The 14,025-nt window shown below is 43.7% G+C and overlaps 1 protein-coding gene across 1 annotated transcript; it reads left to right on the forward strand.

Annotated features, from left to right (window-relative positions):
* Positions 1-1,655: 1,655 nt before the first annotated feature.
* LOC133907388 (F-box/kelch-repeat protein At1g55270-like) lies at positions 1,656-5,574 on the forward strand. Its single transcript, XM_062349420.1, has 2 exons — positions 1,656-1,889; positions 3,788-5,574. The coding sequence occupies exons 1-2, from the start codon at positions 1,827-1,829 to the stop codon at positions 5,036-5,038; spliced, it is 1,314 nt and encodes a 437-aa protein (XP_062205404.1). The 5' UTR covers positions 1,656-1,826; the 3' UTR covers positions 5,039-5,574.
* The last annotated feature ends 8,451 nt before the right edge of the window (positions 5,575-14,025 follow it).

A 14,025-nucleotide genomic window follows, 5' to 3' on the forward strand; every position in this document is an offset into this window, starting at 1 on the left:
TTAACGACGATACAATCCAGCAAACCAGCACCACGAAAGTACTGAATCACCAGCACTGGATCATCATTGTCATCATCTTCTTCATCCCCGCTACCACTAACTTCATCATCCATGCATCCTGCATCTACATCAGAATGGTTACCTCTAGCTCCATCTCTACCGGAACTGCCCACCCCAACATACCCTCCATCCTCTTCATGCATCACCTGCTGACCTGATCCTTCCATGATATTCACTGCATCACCATACACCAATTGTGGCACTATGTTTACGTACACCCCCATATCAAAGATCTCCTCTAATACCTTGCGTGAGTACACACAACGTATGGACAACGACCAAGCTGTTTGGAACAATCTGTGGCCGTACACCCTCTAGGATAACAATATGAGATTGCTGGTTTACACGTAAAAGACTCATAACATGTGATTTCAGGTTATCTAGGTCATCAGGTAACTCAACCGAACTCTCTATGTGCTGGTAGTTCTAAATTGTTACGAGCCGCTCATGCAGAACCGTGTGACGTTCTTCATGATAAATATGTAAAGTCATATCGTATCTGATAAATAAAGATACATCTAATAAAATTACTATTTATATGTTTACACGATACAAATACTAAATATATAAGTAATTAACAATGCTAATTAAATCATCATTATTGAATAAAAATAAAATAATTAATAGGCAATATTAAATTAAAATATTATTTATATTAACATGAAAGTTACGTTGAGAAAATATTCAATCTCATTATAAATTGACACTGCATTACTTTAATATTCATAGATTTCTTTTAGCTAAGTGAGCTGAACTGAGGTGGCCTAAGTTTTTTTACTAATCAATTTTGCTCTAATTATTATTATACAATCTACTAACCTAAGCAAATAATTACTATTACACAACACCATACTAATTACCATATTGCTAATTAATATTCATAGGTAGTGTATTAGATAATCAAACTAAGCAAATAATTGAACAAATGTAATTACCGAGTGAAACTCTCTAATTACTATTATTGCTGCAAGTACTAATTAAAAACATAATTTAAGTACTTATTGTATCTCGCGCTACTGCTGCTCCTCGCTTCGGACTGATTCTCCTCGCCTCGCACTGCTGTTACTTCTCACCTCGCACCACTTCTCCTCTCCTCTCCACACGCTGCGCTGCTGCTTCTCCTCTTCTCTCTTCCTCCCACGCTTCTGCTCTCCTCTCGCGCTGCAGCTCATGTATGCGCATCAGCTCTCATTTTATAGCGAAGAGTGGAGAGACAAAAAGTGACAGCGACATGACACGATTTGACCAGGCGTCGAAAGCAGGGACATCAGCATGTGCGCTGACAGCAGGCAGGCCGTATTCGGCACTTGCGGCAATGTTACCCATATTCTACATCCGAGGTGTCAAATACGACACTATTACCCATATTCGACACCTTATGTTCCAAACCCACATTTTTCAAAATTTAGTATTAAATATAAATACTAGATTTATAAATACATCGATACGTTGTAAATACGGTCTATTTTTCCATTTATCTCTAAATACTACTTTATAAAATGACCGATCAAACTTAGACGTGACTGGCGCCTGGTGATCGTTGAGACACCTGACTGACTACATGAGTCCACACCTGTCTACTGTCCGCAATTAATCAAATCAAAATCGCCCCTCCGTTTCTTCCCCTCCCCTCCCTCGTTTCCACCCTGATCCGACCGGGGTTTTGTCTAGAAAACCAGCAGCCCGGCTCACCTCCAGGCGACCGACCGCTGCTGCGGCGAGAGACCCCGCGCGGATTCCTCCCTGGCCCCCGCCCCGATCCGGCGATGGACGCCGCGTCCAGACCTCCACCGCCGCGCGGCGCCGGGATCTGCGTCCGCGCGCCGCTGGTGAGCTCCGCTTCCCTTTTCCTTCTTGCTCGTCGCTAAAGGCGCCGTTTTTATGTCGGATTCAGGGGGGTTGTTGGGGGCAAAGGTGGTGACTTTGGGGGCGAAAGCTTCGTTCTTTCGGCCCGGAGACGGGGGTTTCGGTGTGTGAGATTGGGGTTTTTGGTGGATCCCGTCGTTGTTGGGGGCTGGATCTGGGTGCTCGGCTACTTGGGGGCGGGGGCTTTGGTTTGGTGAGTTCTAGTGGTGTTTTTGCTACACCGTGCTGTGGGGGAATCGGTGGACATGGAACACGGAAACGGTCTCTCTCTACTCTAGCTCTTATCTGAAATTTGTCGTGGAATTGGTTTGTGTGGGTAGTGCTTGACTGCTTGTAGTAGTCACTACTATCTTAGTGCTGAGTTGTGGATGGTGGTGAACTGCTCATTCCTGTGAAGTAGGGAAGTATTAGATGCAATTTGCATATTGCGCTTGCTTAAGCCCTGTTTTCCCTAGTTACATTCACCCAATCAGAGTAAGTTGCATGAACTTGTGCTATGCTGTAAGAATGCTCCATCTGCTCCTATCGATACAGTGGGATTTCTTTGCATGTATTCTACTCAAGTAATGAAATGTTCATTTTCTTTTGAAAGAAGTGGTGCAGAATTGCCTTGCTTGTTTTTCTGATTTTATTAGCACACATCAATGTAGTCAGACTTGTGTGTGACTTGTTTGTAACTCACGTGGCCCAAAATTGGCTCAATGCCCAGCCCCTACGCGGGACAGGCTAAGAACACAAAGCACCTCACGTACACTCTTGCACTCGCTTCATGTAAAAGGGTTAATTCGGAGGTGATATATTTGGGCCGATCAACATTATATGTATATGGTACCACTCTTCACTTTAATGTTTAAACTTTCAATGTGGGACTATGCCACCACCATACCACGACACAACCCACACGGGCCACTCCTAATGTGCTGGGTCTTACGATTGGTCAATTCTGGGCTAGCATTTTCCCCACTGCCATTCCAGGCTACAAAGTTGCGGATATTCAATACAAGCCCTTACCTAGCTAATCAACCTTTCACATACCATTTCGATGGTTGAAACTTGAAACAACCTACTGCAAAATTAGTTGAGTTAGTGGATGTCTTTAAACTAATTGCATGCTCTTTCAGTTGACCACTGACTTCCAAAATCCAGCTAGGACACCTGCCTGTGAATTGATCGAGACTTATGTTAAATAAACATGTCCTACTGCTTTCTTGTTTTTTCTGAAATTGATTCCATGGTTTTTGTTGTTCCTGACTGAGTTACTTGATTCATGAACCTTATCTGTAAAACTAATGCGTGTAACCCTCATATAGCTGTGATCTTGAACTATGTCAACTATACATCTCAGCTTGAGGACACGAAATTAATCTTGTTCATGATTTGATTGTCTTCTCCGGCTAGTCGTATATGTCTTGCTTTTTTGATGCTATATTGCTATCCAATGCCCAAACCTTAAATCGATCTATTTAATACGAACCTGTAGTTCGTAGATGAAAGCAATTTAGAGCTATTTGTACCCTAGAATCTTCATCCAATAAGGTGAGCTGATATTTCAGTCTTACCGTACCTATATTTCATGGTAACTTTATTTGGGGCATGTGAACAAAATAACTTTTGAAATTAAGAACGACGAGCTATCCATAATGCTATGCTATATTCTGGTTTTTGAGTTCAGCGTGACTGCTGAGTTCATTTTTTATTTGTACCATTTTAAATTTTGTTGCTGATCTCCTTGATTTCTATCAAGCGTTGGAACTCTATAAGAACCATGATATTCTATTAGATGTTTTTTAATTCTTATCATGTACCATGCCATGATTTTATGCCAACACCTCTGAATTTGTTTTTTCATTGGTTTTGCCAGGTGGAGTCTGTGTCCTGCTACTGCAGATTGGATACAGGTCTTAAAACTGTTGTTGATGCCAGAAAGTTTGTTCCTGGTGCAAAGATGTGCATGCAACCTGAAGTCAAACAAAACAAGCGCAAGTCAAGGAGCTCAAGGAAGGAAAGGTCCAGAACACATGCACCACTTTTACCTGGCCTTCCTGACGACCTTGCTATCGCCTGCCTTATACGTGTTCCTCGAGTTGAACACCCCAATCTCAGGCTAGTTTGCAAAAGATGGAACCGCCTTTTATCTGGGAATTACTTTTACTCCTTGCGCAAGAAAATTGGAGTGGCGGAAGAATGGGTTTACATCTTTAAAAGGGACCGTGAAGGGAAGATATCCTGGCACGCCTTTGACCCACTACACCAACTATGGAAGTCACTCCCACCAGTTCCACTTGAGTATTCAGAAGCATTGGGCTTCGGCTGTGCTGTTCTGAGTGGTTGCTATCTGTACTTATTTGGTGGCAAAGATCCTTTGAAGGGCTCTATGAGGCGTGTTGTATTCTACAATGCTCGGACAAACAAATGGCACCGAGCTCCAGATATGCTTCGGAAACGTCACTTTTTTGGTTCTTGTGTCATAAACAATTGTCTCTATGTTGCTGGTGGGGAGTGCGAAGGAATACAGAGGACATTGCAGTCTGCAGAAGTTTATGATCCAAATAGGAACAGATGGGCCTGCATTACTGAAATGAACAATGGGATGGTGCCTTTCATAGGAGTTGTATATGATGGCAAGTGGTTCCTAAAAGGGCTTGATTCCCATCGCCAAGTGACGAGTGAAGTTTACTTGCCATCATCCAATGCCTGGTTAGCCATTGATGATGAACTGGTTACAGGCTGGCGGAACCCGAGCATTTCCATCAATGGCCGGCTCTATTCAGCTGACTGCCGGGATGGCTGCAAGCTTAGAGTGTACGATGACAACACAGGAACATGGACAAGATTCATGGACAGCAAGCATCATTTGGGCAGCTCACGTGCTTTTGAAGCTGCAGCCCTGGTCTCACTCAATGGGAAGCTTTGCATTATCCGCAACAACATGAGCATTACTCTTGTTGATGTCTCGGACCCAACTATGAGTGCTGAGATGGATAGTGCACGCATGTGGGAAACTGTGGCTCGGAAGGGCCAGCACAGGTCATTTGTAGCAAACCTGTGGTCGACCATTGCAGGACGGAACTTGAAGAGTCACATTATCCATTGTCAGGTGCTGCAAGTTTGAGGGCAGCTGTTGTGAATGGGAACATGATCAGAACAATGAAGCATCAATGCAACAGCTCTCTGCTAAAAGGCTAGTTTGACTAGTTAGGAGTATTGTGGCAAAAGAAGCTCATTGCCATATTTCCCAAACAGATCCTTGTTCATTTGACGCCCAGAAACTCCAACTAAAGATTCTGGCAGCATTGGAAGATAATCATTGGCAGGAAAAGTGTATCAGAATTTGAGTGGAAATCGGGAAGCGAGAAGAAAATCTCCCCAGTATAATGGGAGTCTATTCAGTGGTAGGCATGAGAGTTTATTCAATCAGTGGCGGGCGGGGAAATTTACATGGTTGGATATCACTTCATAATTTAGGATCTGCACCATCAGTCTCTCACTTTTCACTGTAATTGTCTATCTTGTATCGTACTGCTTAATGTTGGTGTATGTTGTAGTGGCAGGCTAGCTAGACTGCAGGATTAGAAAAGCTATAAGCCTAATGGTTATTCTACTTCTAAGTTTCATTTGTCATGGCTGTAATGTCTGAAAGTTTCCATATCTTCCTGGTGGGTGTTAGGGTGTTGCTTTGTTGGAAGAGATTTGTTTAAGCAGGCTATCGCGAAGTACACTGCCCGAATCATAGATTGAGCTATGCCGTCGGTGAAATCTTAAGAGTCAGATGGTAATGCAAAAGTGTTTCTACCTGCATTATACACTCATTCTTTCACGTATGCTCGTACCCGTCATGTGTTATTGTAGTACTAAAAACAGTGATTAGAGGGAGTGAATAGGTATTTTATAAATTTTTTATGAAATAGATGTTGTTTATCCAACATATCTCAAAAATGCATAAATAGAGATATAAACTTTTGTATTACCATAACTCTACGTATAAAATATGAACTATAGATTTTATTCAAGATTATTCTATGTGTTAAGTATAAAAGCTTGAAACTTTAACGAAAAACAAAACAAACAGATGGTTACTGAAATAATCAAATCTCTAAGTTGATGGTACAGAGATAAGGAGATTCAAGACCCTCTTAAATACATAAGTATATGTTTATGCCTCTAGTAACAATAAGAACAACTTTTCAAGGTTAAAAAATCACAGCTCAAAGTTAAAAATGAAAATCAACAAAAAAAATCACAATCGAAAAAAAACTTACGAACTTGCAAGGGAACTAATAGAGAGACTAGAATGAGTGGAATTTAAGCATATGAAAAAAAATATAAATTTCATTACTCAGATAGGTCAATCCTATTTTAGACGGATTACAAGAATTTTTCTCTCAAAAAATCTCACCTATTACATAGGCTACGCACTTATCTTTTCTCATGTATAACCCTAGCACTTGGCTCTTAAATGGGTGGCACAAAGGGCTTAATTGGTTAGTTCAGATTCTCCTATAGCCATATCCCTCTATTTATAGGTATAGTAAACTTGAATTTTAAATTCCCTAACTTGTACCAAAATACCCCTCTCTTATAGTACACTCATACTTATCACCGAAGACATTTTAGTCTATTTCATGCTCTGTCCATCGAGCGGCAACTGCGCCTTCACGACTTAGCTTTATCTCGATACAAGCTTCACAATGGTGCCACATATTCATCCAATCCTTCCAGATTTTCTAGCTCAACTTTGAAACCTTTTGCACGCTTCTCAGAGCGTGACTCGCCACCTACTTATACCTTAAGTAAGCGCTCTGATATCGACACATCTACTCTTTCTTGTGATCCTAACCACCAACAAGTTTCTTCCACTCCCGATCCCTCGAACCGCCTTGTCACTTGCACCGGTATCCCTGTTATTTGACTTAGTCAACATGCCATCTTCATCTTTCATTTTATGCTTTGCTTTACCTCCATATGTACAACTAGGATCGCCCTTGAATCCATACGGCCTCCTTGATCGTTCAGCACCAAGCACCAGCTTAGCCCCGATCACCCGTCATCAACCGCCAAGTTGCATTGGTCATCCGCACACCATGAGACAAGAAAACACATTTCTCTAACTCTAACTCCAGTTAGTCCATAATCAAAATACTCAAATCAAACTCAAGCAATCCAAAACTCGACAAACCAAATTGACAACATTGTCAATCATTCATCACATATAAACTAAGTTATATTTCAACTTGGTTTCTCAGTTAACAACCCTATTGGACATGTTGCTCGGTCCATTCGAATTGGCCAAGCAAGTGATAATCTTGGGAACCCTTCAGGTAGAATAGGAAGAGCATCACAGCTTGTCTATGCTAGAGTTCTCAACAACTTGCAAATTCGCATAGAAAAAGTGCACGTAGCTATGTAATCCCATCCTTGGCTGCACTGCCAAACCTAAATCCAGGAGAGGCTTGGTTGGACACATAATAACCCTCAGAATTCGTAGAACGTTTCATGAAACCCCATCTCTACCTATGATCAACATGGTTCCTTACGTGTGGGTGTTGGATTTGATCTCAGCCATCTAGTCCAAACAGAACTGGGATATAAGGAGAGCTCGGACTCCACACGGACACCATGATCGGGGGCGCCAACCGATAGTTGGTTGCGGTCCCAGGTCGATTAGCGCTCAATATAAATAAGGGGAGCCAGCACCTCACGGGACCAACGTTCCCGTGAGGTCTAGCCTCACCCCAACATCTAAACCCTAATTCATCAATCCTTAGGGGCGCTAGATCAGCACGAAGACCGTCAGCACTGTCATCCATGACTACACACCGTTGACCTCCTTGTGCTGCACAACGTCTACTCCAAGCACTTCATAAACCCGATGACCACATCTCCACCACCGTGTCTGCATCGACCACCTCATCTCGTCGGAGATCATCATCGACAACAATTACAAACTGGCGATCATCTTCACCAATAGAACCGGCTCACATCAACTCATCTGGTGATCTACAATGACTTCTTCTAGCTCGGGTACGCTCGAACACTTCAGCTTTATGGGTGTTCAATAATTAAGTTCTTGCAGTGGTAGGAGCATGGGTGGATCCACCATGGGGGCGGAGGGGGCTAAAGCTCTCTTATCCCCAGACACACATGGGAGTCCCCAATACTCTCCCTTCAATTTTTGGGCATGGAAGAGAAAGAATAATAGAAGAAAAAGAGGAGGAGGAGGGGAAGAAGTAGATTAAGAGGCCATACTTAGTGACTCTGGATCCGCCACTGGGTAGGAGTATGCCAACTACGTGTTCATTATTTGTGTCTCAATTACTGGTGATGTGCCATCATCTAGTGGTGGTTAGAAATTACGAATGCCTTGGTGTCATGCGTGGTCAGTGGCATGCATGGACACGAGCAGCATGCACAATGCGCCGAGTCACATGGACATCAGTGGTGAGCGGTGCCAGAAGCCCCATAGACGACCTGGCCAGACAGCAACCATTGGAAAAATGCATACTTTCATATTTAATTTAATTCCTAAATATAACATGAACAAGAACCGATCGACTATCATCATCATACTGCAAGAATGTATCCTACATATATATCTCTATAATATATTCCAGGACAAAAGTAGTAAGAAAACAGGCATGCCAAATATGACAGATCATAGTAAACGTACCTATAGAGGCCCTCGTGATGGAGATGTAGCTGATGACGATGAAGGACGTAGACAAAGAAGACCACAATGATGTAGAGGCGACTTGATGACGATCAGGAAGCAGATCGTGCGAACAGTTGACAGTGACGATGAAGCAGATCACGAGAAGTCACGATGAGCTCTTCCAAAAAACCTTATTCGTTCTCTCCCGATGCAGGATCGCAAGAGTGACGGGTTCCGAAGACCTGCTCTCTCATTCGTCGGTGCACGCCGATGTAGCAGAACAGAGCAGACTTCGTATGGCCGCGCAGCGCGCGCGCGCGCACACACACACACACACAGAGAGAGAGAGAGAGAGAGAGAGAGAGAGAGAGAGAGAGAGAGAGGCAAAATCCTAATTGCGTGTATGTTTTGTGGCGGTGGCTAACAGATATATATAGAGGGAAAATCACATGGTTGAGATACACCATGACCGTACTCTATTACGTGGCACGATCAGATTCTTAATCGACATGATTTCTATATATTTATCTATTTGCCCACGCAGCAAAAGGAATAAAATTGCAAAAGGAGGCCTCACCTATGCAAGCAACTAGACCTGATTTTGGTGGACCATTCACGCAGGTGTCGTGCGCCCGCGCCCTAGCCTCAGCCCCAGCCTGTGCCATCCAAGCCTGGCGAGGCAAGCGAGCACACGTGTATGTTCTCCTAGCCCTCTCATTCACACATACTAAGTGGGTAGATGAGAGAATTCCTTATAAGTTAGTTTTCCTTCACCTCCACTAGCAAGGTGGGACTAAAAGATACACACCCACATCCACTTAGTTGGGCCTTTGAGATTTATTTGGGATTGCACAAATACAATTGGCCAAGCCTATATATTCTAACAATCCCCCACAAGATCTCAAAGTACCATGGAGATCTGCCTTTTCTCAATACTATTTGATATACCAGTGTTTCGATAGAGACCTGTCAGGGTTGAACATCCGCCTAAAACATTAAGCTACACTCATTCACAACTTAGACAATAGACTATGCATTGAATTGCAAGTTTTGTGCAAACAAGTTTCACTTAAAGTCATAACTGATACTTGGCTACTAGTAGACTACCCCTCTGGCGGAGCATAGAAGTCGTACTCCATAGTCTCTTCATAAGTTTATTAGAGATCACACAAGTCTCATAAACTACGACCAACAATCATGCTCATATATGTGTGTTCTTTCAAGAATACCCTGTAGGATAACATATTCACTAATTAAAGCCAACAAAATACATTAAGGCAATAGCCAACATTCTTTATAGATTCCGAGTATTACATCTTCACTCGAGTGGGTTGTGTGGTAGTCTCCTTTAGTTAACCAATAGCTTGTTCTTTCCAGTTCCTAACTCATAGGATCTCCTATCACATAAGTTGGGTGAGTACTATGGTATAACTCACATGAGTCTCACACCCATCTCCTTTGATACATTATCTATCACATTCTATGATAGTCCCTTTGTAAATTGACCTACCAGATTCTTAGCCGTTTGGATATAATCCAACACCATCACTCTGAAGTTTCTTAGTTTTCTGACAGATTTCAATTGTCTCTTTACATGTCTTGAGGATTTCATGTTGTCCTTAGAATTTCTCACTTTGACAATAACCATTTGATTATCACAGTTCATAAGGATAATCAGTATTGGTTTTTCAACCACTGGCAAATCCATCAAGAGCTCATGCAGTCATTCTGCCTCAACAGTGGTTGTGTCTAACTCTGTGAGTTTTGCTTCTATGGTTGACCTCGTCAATATGTTATGTTTGTAAGATCTTCATGAGACAATAAAAACACCAAAAGTGAATACATATCTACTTATGACCTTGATCTCATCAATATCAGATATCTAGTTTGAATCACTATAACCCTCCAGCACTAATGGGTATCCAGTATAGTAAAGTTCATAATTCATAATACATAGCAGGTAGTGCATAACTTGTTCAAGCGAAAGACAATGATCATCACCCGGGTTAGAAGTAAATTGTCTCAATTTGCTCACAACAAATGATATATAAGACATTATAGTACTAGCTAGGTACATGAGTAATCTGATTATCTAGGAGTATATGAGTTGATTCCTAGAAATACTTTTATTCTTTCAAATTATTAAGCTAGGATCATAATATGTTGGAGCGATCTTGTTGTCCATGTAGCCAAAGTGGCTCAAGATCTTTTCCGCATAATGGGTTTGGAAAAATGTAATCCCATTCTCATCTCTAATCAACCTGATGTTTAAGATCACATCAGCTCTCCCAGATCTTTCATGTCAAAATTTTTAGACAAGTATGACTTAACCTCATTAATCATATCAAGATTTGTCCCAAAAACTAGTATGCCATCAACATACAGGCATATAATAACTCTCTCACCCCCACCATGGCAATAATACACACATATATCAGTTTCATTAACTACAAAGCCCGCAGATGTTAAAGTTCTATTGAACTTCTGATGCCATTGCTTAGGAGCTTGTTTGATGCCATACACAGATTTCAATAACTTACATACCTTATCCTCCTGACTTCTACTATAAACCCATTAAGCTGATCCATATAAATTTCCTCATCCAACTCTCTATTAAGGAAAGCCATCTTAACGTCCATTTGATTAACGAGAATTCCATATGACGTAGCCAAGGAAAGTAGTACTCTTATCATGGTCAGTCTAGCGACAAGTGAATAACTATCAAAGAAACATTCGCCTTCTTTTCGGGTATAACCCTTGGCCACAAACTGAGCCTTACACTTTTCGATAGTACCATCAGGCCTAAGTTTCTTTTTGAACACCCACTTGCAACCCACATGTTTACAACCATAAGATCAATCTATGACTTCTCAAGTATTGTTGGCGAGAATGGAATCTATATCACTACAAACTGCCTCCTTCCAGCAGTCTGCATCTTGGCGGAGTATTGGGTGATGAGGCATTTTGATTGACAAGACCCACGAGGCATATGGTAGCCGACATGAGATATTTCCTGACCCATGGCCCATTGCGTGACCAGGTGGAGACTCGCACAACCAGGGCAAGGCTTGCATGACCAGCCTCCTTACGATATTATGCGATCCCATGACCAGTCTCCTAGTGATATTGTGCGATCCCGCAACTAGTCCTTGCTGGTTGCAGGGTCAGTCCTTATCTAACCCGTCTAGTCGAATTTATTATTGTCTACTCAAGTGTTTTCCTTCCCTAGGCACCCCATCCAGTGAACAAAGTCATGGCTGGCGCAGTTGGGCATTACCCCGTACCATAGCATTTAATGCTACGGGATGAGGCTTTGCAGGCCGACACGTGATGCCGTACGACAGACAAGACAAGGTATGCAAGATGACCAGGCAAGTGGACGATTTTGTATGTAGACTTGCGGAGCACAGGGACATGATGGTTTGATAGACGATCTTGTGGAACATTGTGATGGGATAGGCCAGGCATCTGGGGTCCACAAAGGGAGGCGTTCCATGGATGGAACGGGCACGTGGAGCTCTCAGAGCAAGTTAGGACCACCCAGTTCTCCATGATGATAATCTAAGAGTACAATATCTAGCCAGACATGTGTTTGCTAAACGGGACCCATTTATAAGTTCTCCTTCTCTCTAGTATATAAAGAGAGGAAGACCCGTTTTGTAGGGGGGATGGAGAACAAGGAATCGTGAAAAATCATCTATAAATAGTTCACAAACTTTGATAAAAAATACATAGGTGTAGGGCTGTTATCCTTCAAGAGGCCTGAACCTGGATAACTCCTGTGTTCTTGAGTTCATCACACACACAAACACACATACACCGCAAGCGTTGTTCACGTGCCCCTCAACTGGTATACCACGAAATCATTATCAAGGATTAACCCTTGATAGTTGGCATGCCAGTTAGGGGGCGTGTTTCTGCGTTTCTGTAGGTGTTGAAGATTAGATTGGGCTACCCATGGCTGGATCTATGGTAACCGCTAAGTCTCGTTTCGAGGACCTCGGTCACCGCAAGGTATTCTTCATGGGATATGACCTAGATGAGCTCGGTGTGCTCTAGGTATGGGACACCGAATCAGAGTTTGAAGGCTCCGAGGCTCAACGGGAAGTTTGCATGACAGTTCATGCAACAGTGGGTAGCGGAGGCTCTCGTGTTCTGGGTGCTGCCAATGATCCCCAGGCCACACGCCCGGAGGGGAACCAGATTAGCACTAGACACAGGGACGCTTTGACACAACCCCAACCACCACAACATCGCTCGGAGGAGCTGCCACAAAGGACGTGGTCTTTGGTAGCATCGTCACAAGGTTGTCTCGCCGCACAAGTGCTGGGGGCTCCCCCCTCGCGATGTGTCACCAGTCCACGCTCGGCAGCTCAACTACAAGGCCATGATGCCCGCACAGAATCTGCAGATTGTGCGAATGCTTCTTAGCTACCCACCAGTAGCAGTACTAGAGGGTTCGCCAGTAGCACCATGGTTACGTGATCTTGCCCTCCTGGTTGAGACCGCCTGACGCAAAATCGTGGTGTCAAACAACACGTCCGCCGCTAGGACTGGTGAAGGCCGCGATTGTCAAGACTCATGCCAGGCCCCATGGTAGGAAAGATCATGTTCTCCCTCGGTAACGGGGAGCGGTCGGAGACCCCTGCCACATCGGGATAGCCAACCCTCTAACCTGCGTGACTCTCTGAACCAACGCGACCTCCGTGGTGTGATCCAAAGCCAGGTAACCACCCTAGAGCAAGAGGACCGCACCCGGTGAGATAAAGAAAAGAGAAAGCAACCCTACCACTCGCCTCCCTCACGTAGGGAGGCGTCCGATTTCACCATCCCATCCTGAGGACCACGTGACCATCATCTCTCTTCTTGAGCACGCGTCATCGCCCATCAGCGGGTGACTCCCTGTTATAGAACGGGGTACAATGCCCTATCAACCCGGCTGCGAGAGGTGCGCTGGCCGTACAAGTTCTGACCGATCCTAGCCGAAAAGTATGATGGCTCGACCAACCCTAAGGAGTTCCTGCAGATCTACACCAACATGGTGCAAGTTGCGGGAGGCCACGGGAAAGTCATGGCCAACTACTTCCCGACTGCCTTAACAGGTTTAGCCTAGTCCTGGCTTATGAACCTCCCCCGTGAATCAGTTCACTCCTGGGAGCATCTGTGCGACTAGTTTGTTGCCAACTTCTAAGGGACCTATGCCTGACCCGGGGTTGAGGACGACTTGTACCAGGTCAGGCAGCGACAAGGTGAGTCATTGCAAGACTTCATCCCGTGCTTCACCAAGCACTGAAAAACTATTCCAAAGATCATAGGTGAATCTGTGGTCACAACATTCAAGAGAGGGGTCAGAGAACAAAAGATGGTCGAGAAGCTGGCCACAAAGCAAATCTAAAGCACTACCGAGCTCTTCAAGCTTGCAAACAAGTGCGCACAGGCCGTTGAAGCCC

Source organism: Phragmites australis, chromosome 24 (assembly GCF_958298935.1).
Source record: "Phragmites australis chromosome 24, lpPhrAust1.1, whole genome shotgun sequence".
Lineage (NCBI taxonomy): Eukaryota > Viridiplantae > Streptophyta > Magnoliopsida > Poales > Poaceae > Phragmites > Phragmites australis.